At 38.5% G+C, this 13,761-nt stretch overlaps 1 protein-coding gene across 1 annotated transcript; it reads right to left on the bottom strand.

Moving 5' to 3' along the window:
* Nucleotides 1–207: 207 nt before the first annotated feature.
* SERINC1 (serine incorporator 1) lies at nucleotides 208–11,531 on the bottom strand. Its single transcript, XM_026845295.1, has 9 exons — nucleotides 11,356–11,531; nucleotides 9,817–10,010; nucleotides 6,633–6,712; nucleotides 6,302–6,439; nucleotides 5,196–5,365; nucleotides 4,983–5,073; nucleotides 3,713–3,854; nucleotides 3,371–3,601; nucleotides 208–1,826 (listed from the first exon to the last, which is right to left on the bottom strand). Exons 1-9 carry the CDS (start codon nucleotides 11,389–11,391, stop codon nucleotides 1,688–1,690), a joined length of 1,221 nt encoding a protein of 406 aa, XP_026701096.1. The 5' UTR covers nucleotides 11,392–11,531; the 3' UTR covers nucleotides 208–1,687.
* Nucleotides 11,532–13,761: the final 2,230 nt, after the last annotated feature.

Consider the following 13,761-nt stretch of genomic DNA (forward strand, 5'->3'; position numbering starts at 1 on the left):
CAGAAAGAAGAGCCAGAAGAAACCACATGAGGTTACTCGTGATTCCCCAGAGCAAGGAACTGCTGAACTGCCACACCAGAGTACTTGGCAGACAGCTGGCAGCTGTCACTTCTCAAACTGACATGGTGCTGTAAAGCATCTGAGGAGGAGACAAAACCCCACACTAGCCACATGTGGCAGCAATACAAGACATCAAGTCACTGGACATCTTCATCCAAATTTATTTATTAATAAGGTAACAACATATTCCAAATTATTACAAGCCTTTACTAATCCTTCCGTTACCATCTCAAGTTTGATGTGTCAGACTTCTGCAGTAAATGTCAGTGTTTAGGTGCAGAAATAAAAGAGTACAATCAGCGAGAGGAAGTAACAGTATAGTACAAACACCACGGTGACAAGTCAGCACATCTGCTGAAGGCTCAAGGGTCACTCCCAGTCAGGCTGCTCTAGTCTCAAATTGTAACAACTAACATAAATACTGCAGCTTACACACTGCCCTGACAAAGCAGCAAGCACAAAAGCATATAAGATTTCATAACTGCACAGGAACTATACAGTATTTTAATCAAACAGATTAATGTCTTGCCTCATGCCTAGATTTAGACTTTTTAGGCTCAAGTCCCTCTCTGGCACTGGACAACAAGCAAAATACTTAATACACTAAAAGATTTCAAGATTTAGAACCCCAAATATATTAAGAAACACTTGTTGAAGCCTCAGTTAATGCAAGCCTCCTTCAGTTACTGTAATTTCAGTGCTCCTTTTCCTCCACTTTTTTTTAACCACAATACTCAAGAAATTCCTCTAAAGGGCTTACAGTTTTCACCACCTGGCTCCTCAAACACTCTGATTGTAGCTTAGCCAAGAAAGTGGCACACAAACCAGCAATAAATTACAGCACAGCTATCTCATTTAAACTACTTTAAAAAAAAAAAAGAATAATAATAATAATAATACATAGATACACATTGTAAACAAGTGCCTTAAAAACATGCTTCAGAGCATCTGATACCAGGATGTTTTTCCCCAGGGTGTCTGTCCTGTCTGCAACATCCACCCAACAGCACCCAGGAGGACATCAGCTCCTCCGCAGCTTCAGGTGCAAGTTTCCCCATTTAACATCTGGGCTAACGGTGCTGCTGCCCTCCGTATGGGAAAAGGTCAGGCCATTAGCACCAAAATGCTGCAAGATGTCCTGTAAACTCCAACATGCAGAGTTGAGGCTCGAGCTTACCCAAGACTTAATTTGGAGTCAAGGCAACAGCGATCAAAGGCAGTTCCTCCTACTCTTGCAAAGCCTGGTCTTAACACTGTTTTGTTACCCTAATTAACACTTGCACTTCTTTTCCTACAGCTATTTAATGCAATTGAGGGGAAAAAACCCTGCTTCCAGAAGGTCTTGATCTTACATCTAATGCTCCCGAAGCACTCAATCTAGGAGTAATCCTATAAAAACCATCATTATAGCAATTGTCACTGAGCTCAGCTAGAAAAAGTCATTTAGTGAAATGACAAAAGACATGATTCAAGGTGATCATGCAGAAGAAAGCGGGGAATACTACATGGATAGCACACGCACACACGCGTGCACACACACGTATTTACAACTGCACTATTATCGGGAATACTGTTTGTTTCAAAGATGCGGTGAAGCTAGCACTATCTCCCTAGAGAGCAGCACAGCTTAGTCAAAGTCACGGTTTGTAAGAACCAGTGGAGCAACCAGAGTCCACACGTACAGCACAATGCCAATCCAGCTGGAAGATATCTTCACCCAGACAGACGGCCATTTGCTGGTCATTGTCTCATAAGAAGAATCCGGACTGTGAAAGAAGGAAAAGAGAAAAAAGATAATTTGCTATTTTTGTTTCATTATGACATACTTGTGTAGTAAGCCACTCGTCAGCACTGTTTTTACAGTAAATCATTTTCACTTTGGCTCCACACCTCGAAGGACATATCTACCCTTCTTCCAGGCTGTTCACACCAATCTGTACAAGAATACCATTTTGTAAGCTGGTGTCACTGGAAGGTGGAAAGCAACAGCAGACCAAAAAATATTTAGTAAGAGAAGCTGTCAAGAAGCAGACATAATTATGAGGCATCTCTAAGCAAATCTGTGGAAAAGCAGGGAATGGACAGCATTTCTAGATACAAATAATGTGGTTTACCTTGCCAAAAGACAACACCTAGAAGAACTAATAATCTTGATGTCACATTGACCCAAGCTGGGCCACAAATCACATCTACAGCAGTACTATCTATTAAGTTACTTTTGAAGGAAACACCTTTCTAATGTTGCTGTTTTGATACAAACTGTCCTTTAACAAATTATTAGAGATCATAATTTACGTTTTCAAATTTGAAGAACATCCGCTCAAGCCATTAACATAATAAAAATTCACATATAGGAGCACTATTTTATTGTGAGGGTTTTTTCAGGGAGCAGACAACCTGATTTCTTTCCACCAGAACCCATCACAAAGTGGCCAAGGTTGGAAGGGACGTCTGAAGGCCACCTGATCCACCCCCCCTGCCCAAGCAGGCACACACCTAGAGCCAGATAACAAGGACTATGCCCATATGGCTTCTGAGTATCTCCAAGGATGGAGACTCACAACCTCCCTAGGCAACCTGGGTCAGCATGTGATTGCCCTTTCAATCCAAATATGCTTCTTGACGTTCAGAGGGAACAGCCCATATTTCAGTGTGTGCCCATCGCCTCTGGTCCCGTCACTGGGCTATCCTGAAAATAGCCCAGCTCTGTCCTCTTCACACCCTCCCTTCAGGTATTTATTTATATACACTGATGAGATCCCCTGAGCCTTCTCTTCCCCAGGCTGAGCAGTCCCAGCTCTCTAAACGTCTCCTCATATAACAGATGTTCCAGTCCCTTCACCATCTCTGTGCCCTTTGCTGAACTCTCTCCAGTATGTCCATGCCTCTCACACTGTGGAGCCCAGGACTGGACCCAGCACTCCAGGTGTGGTGCCACCAGTGCTGAGTAGTTGGAAAGGATCACCTCCCTCAGCCTGCTGATGTAACATGTCCCATCTCCCTTTATATTTAGATGTTACAGAACTTAAGACTCTATCCTGTTCACTTCAGCAGGGCATATTTCAGCAGTGAATCATGAGAATTACCTTAGAATTATCTTTGAAAATATGATAGGCAGTTGTGAACAAGGTTGGCTACTCCAATTTCCAAATACAATTAATTTAACATAGCTCAAACAATATACTTCCCTTGAGAAGTCCCATTCAAGACCTACATTCCTCAGCATACAACTTATGCCTCCTTGTCCAGCAAAAGACAGCATCTTGGATGTTCATTATGCGTGCAGTATCACATAATCAAACATAAATACCTGTACCAATTGGTAAGCGTCATCATGATATACAGCGATGCCAGGAAAAGCATAAAATGAAAGAAGGAGTAACTGTAAGTAACTCCATCTCTCTCGTTATCTATGGCTCGGTGAACATCGTCTCCATCATCAAGGGAGCCGTCACTCCTGGGCATTCCATCCTCTATCAGTGTTGATTCATCACTGGTCAGCATCAGCTTGTTCACTTGGCTGTTGTTGGATGTTCGGATGCTGTATTTGACAGGAAAGGACACAGAAGTTACCCAAATAAACACAATCCAGTATCTGACAATTAGAAATAATAGAAATTAACAGGATTTTTTTTTTTTAAAGGAATCTTACCTTGAATAAAGAACACACAGCAAAAACAAAACCAGTCCTACAATTCCTTGTGCATCCCACCACTGAACTACCTGACCTTGGGTTGGAATGGTGGTGCTGTTGTAACCAATGATGCTCAGCAAACTTGGGTTGCAGCGCCTATCTGTGGGGGAAATTGCAGTAGAACTTACATAAAACAAGAACAGAACAAATATTTAATAGTACATATCCACACTGAATGCATGGTAATAGAAAGAAACTTTGTGACTGTGACTGCCTTGAAGTAAAAAAAGCTCTGAATCTAATTTTAGCCTACTGAGCCTCTAAAGCAAGCAAATGACACTATGTCGCATAAAAATCCATCTCTTTAAGCAGATAAAAAGATTTTAAACTTAAGATATGCATCCACTGCCTTACTGTTTCATCTCCTATAACTAGATACAACAAAAGTGCTCTGCATATTAAGCTTTAGGAATTTTACCACTAGAAAAGTAATTTGACAAACATATACTCTATAGATGGTGTAACCAGAGTCAGCTCAGAGCTGGAAAAGAATGCTATAAACTCAGTTTCATATTAACAACACTTCCCAACCGCCAGCATCCACAGTTAACAGATGAAAAAGCTGTAAGTAGCAGACAATCTATTTCCCCATAATTACTGAAGGAATCAGATATGATTCATGTGTGCTGCTGCACAGAAGCACAGAAGATTGTCCATAATTAAAAGGGCCAGAGACCTAATTAAAACCACCAAAATCAATATTTGGCTGTTTCTTTTAATCACCAGAATTTCTGAATTTGTTTGTTTTATAGATGATCAGCTGTTTTCAGACACAAATTTATAAATAATTAAATATAAATTAAATAAAATTAATTTTTTTTTTTTTTTTTTTTTTTAAATCCTCAGTTCGGAAAAATATTATCAATAGCATCTCAGTCACTAGATAAGAAATGTTAAACCTGGTAGGGAGATGAACATTCCAGACACCTGGGAAGAATGGTGATAATATGCAATATCTAAGCTTTAGAATACTACAGTCCTGTAAATAATAGGTAGAAATTCTTCCATATGATAAACATAAAACCACATTATCTTAGGAAGAACTATTTCTCTGGTATTATTACAGATAGTTTGGGGGGGGGAGGGAAGAGAGCATGAACAAGTGAGTCCTGCCTCTAACTTGCATGCATTATAGTACCCCGTTCTAACGCTGCCTTGCAAAAAGGTGAAGATACAAGTTAGTGCTGAACTAGTTACCCAAAAAGCCACAGAGTGTTACTACACCTACCTGGTTCATTGGTCATTGCTGACCAAGTCAAATACATTGTATAAATTGTGATGACAGAAGACTGCAGCAAACCAGATCTTGGCTGAGATTCCTATACAAAGTAGTCACGAAACAGCAAAGTTAGGCAAACAAGTCTCAGGTACGATTACATTATAGGTTTCTGGGTCTGGTAACACAAAAAAAAAACCCAAAAGGTAACAATTGAAACTATACCTGAATCTTTGGCAGAATTGACATTACAGAAGCACCAATACACAGCAGCATGTTAACACTGATGAATGTCTTGTTTTCAGAACAACCTTCTGGATGAGTGTAATAAACATAAAACAAGACAATAGCTACTAGAGACAGCAGATAATTGACAGCTGTAGCTGACAGCAGAGCTGTGAAAAGACAAAAACAGAGTTAAACTGGTTAATAATGGGGACTATTAAAACAAATAATATTGCATGATTATCAGGTTTTGGATATGGTATACAATGACAATTAGAAAGCAGCTCTGGGCACTGAAATGTAAAGGAAGTAAGTTCTTCTCAATATTCTGAGGTGTTGAAAGAATGCAATAAAGAGAAAGCCTGAAGTCATACTTGATTCTCCAGTGGTCTAAGAACAACTAAGAGCAGCAAGTATGAAGGAATACAGGTATACCACATACACTTTGGCTAAAAGCTTAAAAAAATAAACCGAAGAACTATTTCTCCAACAGAAAGAAAAACAAAGTCTTATTTCCAAATTCCATCTCACTAAAAACAGAGTGAAGTGGCCATTGCACGAAGACAAGCTGTGCTGTCTTTTGAAACAGCTAATCTATCACATCTGAAATGCTTCATGAATATTAACATATCATTTCTCCAGTGAGATGACCTGTACTCTCCTCCTTCACTATCTACATCTTTCACTGAGCATATACATTCAGAGAATGACAGAAAGAAAAAGCATTTAAAATGATTATGCTCACATAAAGCAGTAACAGGCTAGGTCATTTTTAATCAGCACCAAGATGTAACAAAACCTGTGGCTGGAAAAAAAAAAAACAACAAAAAAAAACTACTACTGCCACTTCTCTGCCATTATAAACTGAACCTCTGCTCCCAGGGATTAGATCTCAGAGGCTGCTGCCCCTCTCCCTGCCCCCCTCTTACCTAACTTGCCATCAAAAGGACAGCCAGACAATGGAACTGAACTACACCACCTCAGAAAACAATACTTATGCATGAAGCAGCCCTTCTACACTCTGGAAAAATGCATTGCTCTGTGAATAATTTATTTAACATAACACACAATGAAATTTACAACTTGATTGTAGTACAGTCCTTTACCTGCATACCAGCATCTTGAGTTTCCTTCCTCCATTTTTTCAACCCAAGATTCATTCCAGGAGTGGGCAAAGTCAATTAGCAAGACCAGCTGAATAAGAATGAAGCAGAACGCCCCAGCCATACCTACATAAAACCACACTAAAAGAGAAATAAAACAAAACTAGTTCAGAATCACAGATAATTTACCACCCTGTCTTAATGCTCCTAACACAGGAAAGTGCTATAATTACACAGCTACAATTAAAGCTATAAAACATCAACATGCACTTAGTTCTGTTTTAAAACCAATTACAATTGCACCATGATACAGTGGAAGACAATATTCCCTTACCGGTTGTAAATGGTCCCTCTGGTATGAAGAAAGCTCCAACACTAATTGCAAGTGCCGTTGCAAATTTAAAGAACCAGAATCTAAAGGGAATAAAAAAACCCAAAAAAGTGAGGCAACTGCTGGTCTGATCTAATTCACAAAAATTTGTAAGTATACAAAGTGCACATTCTTAAGAGTTGTTTTTTTAATTCACTCATTCTTAACGCACTTTCGAAGTAGGATAAAAATCTTATTTTATCTGCCCAAGATTTTTTCTCCAGAAAATCATGCTTAAACTGTGCTAGACTGACATGGAGTTTGACACATTTCCCAGAGATACCTCACTAATGTATTACAAATGAATCCAAGATGAAATGTAATTGTGAATTTTGCTTTGGTTTTTGGTTTTGTTTTTAACTAGTGAGATTACTGAACTGCCTGCATATCAGAAAAATGGGTTAAAGAAAATCCCTACCTGTTTTTAATATCAAAACCAAAAAGGCAGGAGATCTGGTTGGTGCCTACAGTGACAGAAAACATTATGCTGGAGTTCCCTACCAGTCTCAATTTATTTCCTCCAAGAGAGATGTACAAAAGCCTGGGTTCTTCCCATCTAACTTCAGACTCTTTAGGCCTAAGATGAGGATTTATCACAAAAGCAAAGGATTTATCCTTCACAGGAAGGACACAATCAAATGCTAAGTCCCTGGTTCCACTGCAATAGCAACAGAATTTTTTATTTTTTTTCAGTAAAAGGTATGAACTCATGCATGAACAAACAAAAAAGCAGACAAGAAAATATCTTCCACCAAAGATTCACCAAACTCACCCTAAATAAAGACTGTGTACACATATACCCTGCATATACCCTGTACTTCAAAAAGTTAGGCCAAACTGTAAGAAGGCGAAGACCATTTTTTCCTATCACAGTGACAGGCAGTTCCAAATATAGACACAGTATCCACCTATATGTACTTCAAAACTGAATATAGCATGTATCTCACCCCCGTGATGTCAAACACTTGCAGTTTTCAAGCTTCCTATCCCTTCCCATTTCTTCCCGTATTTTGAACAAGTTTAATCTCTCCTCCTGGCTGTTACAACCACATGATAGTGACCAGAAGAATAAATTCTTATTGTGTGGAGAGGAACTATGTGAGATGACAGAAGTACAGAATATGACAAAAATGGACTAATTCACTGGGACACAGAGAAGTGAAGAAACCCAGTTTGAAAGCTGAATTATGTTAGAACATTTATGGTGTAATACATACCCCACTAAAACTGGTTTTTGAATCCACATGTGGAATTTTATTTTAAATCAATATCATTCGCAATTACAGAAATAAGAACGGGTTCACCTTCGTATAAATTCCAAACTTTAAGTGATCTTAACACTGTATCAATCCAACATGTGACAGCCAAAACCAATACTCATCTGAAGTAACACCTACAGTTGCTATGCATTCTGTGCAAGCCACCAACAATCCTGTGAATACATTGTAACTGATTTTTTTATCATCACCATCATCAACCTGAGGCAAGAAACAATTCTGACTGCTGTTACAAAAGCAAAGAAGGTGAACACTGGCACTGGATCACATTAATGGGCTTAACTTGCATACAAGTATGAAAGAAAGGTAGTACACCTATGTGGGAAAATCTAATATTCTGAATATTTTGATAACTGACAGAAAGATTACATATTTAAGTATTACTGAAGACACATACAATTTAAAAAATCAGAACATGGTTTTCATAAAGCTACCTGTAATGCATACTACTGACGCAACCAATTGTTACAGAAGTGTTGGAAGTAACATTATTAAATGTTTTACCAGTAACAGTTAACGAGTATCATTTTTCCTTCTATCCTAGTGCTGACACTAGATTGGTTAAGAAGAGTAAACCACCACAGGTTGCATAAATAAAACCAAAATTTGTACGGGGGAGCACAACCCCAGATAAGGGTATCAAGAAGATCCCAAACACTTAAGAAACACTTTTAGGAAAAAGAGGTATTTTGCTGTAAAAAATAAATTGTTGATACAGAATGTATCTGAACCCTTTTACTGTTTGTAACAATACGCTGTCCTGAACAAAGCAGAACGGAGAGAAAGGCTGAACTGAGCTACTGCTGCTAACACACCTCAGTACTGTACCAGGCCTCTTTTTCTTTAGACCAAAACAAACAAAATAAGTAAACAAAGCAATATTCTGTTCAGTCTTAGTTATTTTCTTTTCCCCTACAGAAATAATTTGAAATTGTTTCTTATTTTACACTAGAAATGTTATTATATACCTTATTATACTGAATATAAAATAAAATTTCTTTAATTTTATGGCTCAGCTGTTCATAGCTTCTACTAAATATAATCATCTTGAAAAAGTAGTAGTCTAAGCAATCACTACAACCACCAAGACTAGGCACCATAAATGGTTTTATGCATTTTAGTGCCATGCCCTATTACAAATATTTATATCTCCTTGGTTCAAGAAGCTACATTACATATAGACTGAGCCTGGATGAAAGCTACCACTTGTGTCAACTCGCAAGCTGAAATTCCACCATTATCATTATAGTTAGAATTATCAAATGGCAGAAATAGAAGGAAAAATTTACTGGGAAGCTCAGAAACTAAATGTGTAACTCGCTCTTCTTTATGCAGATGGGAGACTGAAGAAAAGGTAGCAGAGAGGAAATAGATATGTTATATATCTATATAGTGATATATATAACTTACAATCTTTAAAATAAAACTGTTTGGAAAAGAACAAGACCTTACAAACATCAAAGTTAAAAGGACTAATTCCTAGAGAACAAGTGAAGCTTTTTAATCTTTCTATTTGTTGAAAAAAATCTCAGTGGAATCAAACTTAGTACCATTATTCATGTCTGAATATTGTCATCTTTGGACAAAAGCAGAATCTCAAACCGCAGGAAACCTCTGGACAGATTATCCATTGTCATAGTTCAGGCTCTGAGAAGTGACAGTCATGTGTATCTTTTCCTCTTACAAAAATTAATCTGCCATGTCTAAGAACTCTTATTAACTTTGAATGTCCTCTACTGCAACAACACTCCTCTAGCTACTATGAAAATCTCTGTGGAACAGTGAATGTGACCAGCATGGTCAGCCACAGGCTTTATTTTCACAGTAGCTGTATCTCATATGCACACACCGCCCTCATTTCTGTATCTTACCCATTGTGCACCGCAGCTCTTGGGTCATTGCTGCTCTTCACTTTGATCATCAGTAAAGAGAAGAGAAGGAAGAACATGGCCATACCAAAGCACACACGGTACACAGCTTTGTAACCAACTAGTACATCACAATTCACATGGCCATGCACACCAGGAATAGTTGTTCCCATCCCTCCATCACAAAATCCAGGGATCTGTGATAAAAACAAGATATTTCAGTGATCTGAAAAAAAGGCGTTCTATGAGTAAATACTTAATAGCAATTAACATACAATTCTTTTATACTGTAATATTATGCAACTATTAGCACTGCTAGCCAATAGGATACTGAAGGGCCATATTGTCAGTTATAGTCCAACCAGAATATTAAACACATTCAAGGAAAAAAAATCCTGCAAATTTTAAACAAAACCAAATCTTATTAATGGGGGGTGGGGGGATGTATTAGCAATTTCAGAACTTCTCAAAGATAGGCAGTTTTCTCATGTTTATCTGAATCAGAAGATAAATAAAAGATCTGTGATTTGGTAAATTTGACTTGACAGTTACTATCAGGTTCATGACACAGCTAAGAGAAGGTAGCCTGTTCACATCTCTAAAACAGAAATAGCCTCCCCCCAAAAAGTAACATCACCATCAACTAGAAGTATCTGTAACTCCCATATGAAACAGCTGAGAATATCCTTTCTAGTCACTACCAGGACATGAGCAACATCTTTCTGAAATCAAAACACACTGCAAAAGACTGCAATTTTCTTTCCCAGGTGACTAACGTGGCTCTCACTTAAGCTCTGATGTGGTTACTACACCACACTGAAATAAACGTTTACGGATTAATCATTTGGGGAGTAGAAAAATCAAAAGCATGCCTAACAGAACTTACTACCTATGAGAAAAAAAATTAAAGACAGCAAAATGATTAACAGAACCAAAGCACATGCAACCTGAATTCAGTAAACCTATAAGCCCTCCCCATAACTCAAATTATCACTCTGTAATTTTACATGAGCCATCATATCTTCACATTATGAACTAATAAACTGTAAAATTCTATAAGCACTTCCTAATTTCCTTAGTGAAAAATATGCTACTATCATTAGTGAAAAATATTTGTTATGCTTTTGCAGACTTTAAAACAGAATTTTGACTAATACAGCACAATGAAACTAGAAGACATCCTAGATTGTTTTTTTTATTTTACTAACAGCAATCAAAAATCAAATGCCAAATACAAACATCTCCAAAATATATAATCTAAAACTCCACATACATAAATTACATTTTCCTGTTTGATACGAGATTTTTTTTCTGCTCTGAGCTATTAAAGGTGCAACTTTATTTCTAAATAGTGCTTTTCATCTATGCAGTGATTGTCCCACAAGTTCTTTATTTGATCTACAATCAAATTAATGGTGACTGAGAAGCACAGGCAGCAGCAGAATGACTTACTTTCAAATAAAACCCATGCTTTCAATATGTCATTTACAATTATCTGTGACACTTGTCCTACCAAACACTTAAACAAAGAAGTAACCTGACCTTCTTCAGCTGCTCTTCCATGCCTGGTATTAACATCACACAGGCAACACTCACGCCAAGAAGTAAAAAGAATGCATAAATCAGCCGAGTTATGGTGGAGTTGTTTCCACTGGGGCAGCATCGGCAAAGCAGGCACGGGGCACTTCCACATAAGCACGGTATCTGACAGAGAGACAGAACATTAATTCTTTAATAAGTTTTGCATTGCTAGATTTCAGTATTTAACCCAGTTGCAAAGATCATCAGAAGGTATGTCAGAAGTTATGATGGAACACGACTCATCCTATGCCTCCCATCACTAGGGCGGACTGAGTCACTTCAACACATTACAGAGCCCCTGAAGAGTCTTGGCAGCGCTTCCTAATGCGCCACCGTACAGCGAAATCAGTGCTCTGTCAAAAGTAATCATTTATATATTCAGAGGAAATAAAGACTGGATTCAGGCTCATTTGTTCTCTTTAATTATATTTGATTTCAGCTAAATGAGATGCAAGGATTGCTTTTAGTTAACAACCACCTCCTCCTTTTCACAGCTGCAGAGATTAAACAAATGTACCACAGAAAAAAGAATTTTAGCACAACTGCCATCAAGGTAGGCTTTTAGCATCTGGCTGAGTTGGGCCACAATCCTCACTGGGGCCATGAAGGGTACTGGAGCACAAACAATAGGTAAAATAACCTAAAGCTTAGGTTGCCAATTACTGCGTATTTAGCAGCTACTCACATATCGCCTAATTCTGTTAGCTGACAAAGACAACTTACCCGATGTAAAAACTAGAAACCGCAAGAACAAAGCAAACACACACCACACCTATTATGACTGCTAAGTATCAACAGCAAACGTGGATAGGAATGCTGTACAGCTGTAGTGATATGAGGGAAAAGAAAAACAGGACAAAATTTACCTGTATTCAGTTCTTAAACAGGAGATTGTGGGAAGAAGGAAAGGGAGCAGATAGTGCTATTTCACCGCGGGGGGCGGGGGGGAGGAGTGGGAAACATACTTCACCCCTCTGCAATTTTCTGCCGCTTGCTGAGTGACAATTCAGGAAGCAGAAGGGCAAGGTTTCACAAGTAAACATAAACCAGAAGAGGAAAGGTAGAATCAAAATGTTTTGGGGTTGATTTTTGTTTGTTTTTAATTTACAGATAAATTGTTTTGCCCAGAAGACATGGAAAATCCCAGAGAACAGGTAACAGCTAAATTTTGGAGGCCCCGAATTTTCCAGCTAAGGCTAAGTTACTAAGTGAGCACTGCCCTATCTGAGCTACAAAAGGCGATGCAACCTGACAGATACTGAACAGAGTAAAACTCACCTTCTCCCCAGCGCACACACAGGGACACCTCTGCCATGTGACAAAAGCCACATGTGTTAATCACCACATCAAAGACACCCAGTCACACAAGAACATGACTAGCCATGACTAGCGACACGGCCACATGACCAGTGAATGTCAATCACCCAGTAAGACTGGCATGTGTCAGAAAGAGTTCCTAAAAGTTTAGTCATATGACAGAAAAAAAAAGCCAGCAGCCTGCCACCGGGAAGGCCCCAGGGCACGCAGGGATGAGCAGACAGACTGCCACAACAGGCAGCCTCCAGAGAAGCCCTCAGGAAAAGGCTCAGATTATCTGTTCTTACAGGTTCAACCAGACCCACACACTGAACCCACAAACTGGGTCTTTCAAATATCTTCCTTGTATTCTGCTTGTACTTTCCAAAGACATAGGATCCAAGCATTTTCACTCCACTATGCTACAGGATCATCTGTAGATTAGCAAACTTCACTATTAAATTTGTCTTGTTAAAAGTGAAACTAGGTAGATTCTCATTATAACTGTTTCAGTATGTAAAAGATACTATACTGCCCTTTTTTACTTCCTCCTCCACTCAGCATCATTACAGCACACAGTATGAAAGTGTTGATTCCAGAAGAGGTTTCATCTCGATAAAGGCATTTTCTATAGTGAGAACAATTACTTACCACAACAACCTCCCCAAGGACATGGTGTAGCCTCCATCACTGGAGGTTTTCAAGATGTGACTAGACAGGGTGCTAGATCATCTCATCTAGGCTCCCTTTCTAACAAAAGATTGGACTAGATGATCCTCTGAGGCTGTTCTATGACTGCAAGAAACTACATTAGGGGTTATCTATGCTTAGTGAGGAGGAAATGTATGGCAAATAGTGGCTTAGGATGAACCACGATTTAATAGTACTAATGTATTACACTATTTCATAGACACACAAATAGCCTTTCTACTGAAGAACATTTCTATTATCTGTTAAAAAAATACTTTATTGAATTAATTCTGTTTGCATTAATATTTTTAAAAGATACTGTTGAATAAAAGGTTGAGTTTGGCAGAGTAGAATGTAAGCCTAGGCTCATCTACTGCAGAA

The sequence above is a fragment of the Athene cunicularia genome, assembly GCF_003259725.1.
Source record: "Athene cunicularia isolate RWA chromosome 3 unlocalized genomic scaffold, athCun1 chr3_part1, whole genome shotgun sequence".
Lineage (NCBI taxonomy): Eukaryota > Metazoa > Chordata > Aves > Strigiformes > Strigidae > Athene > Athene cunicularia.

Bases quoted from the DNA above. Each gene is read 5' to 3' on its own strand.
- SERINC1 (XM_026845295.1), bottom strand. From the start codon at position 11,391: ATGTTAATACCAGGCATGGAAGAGCAGCTGAAGAAG. The intron at 6,440-6,632 runs GTAAGGGAATAT...TTTCTCTTTTAG, and splicing joins AGAGGGACCATTTACAACCG to TGTGGTTTTATGTAGGTATG. The intron at 5,074-5,195 runs GTATAGTTTCAA...TACTTTGTATAG, and splicing joins CAATTCTGCCAAAGATTCAG to GAATCTCAGCCAAGATCTGG.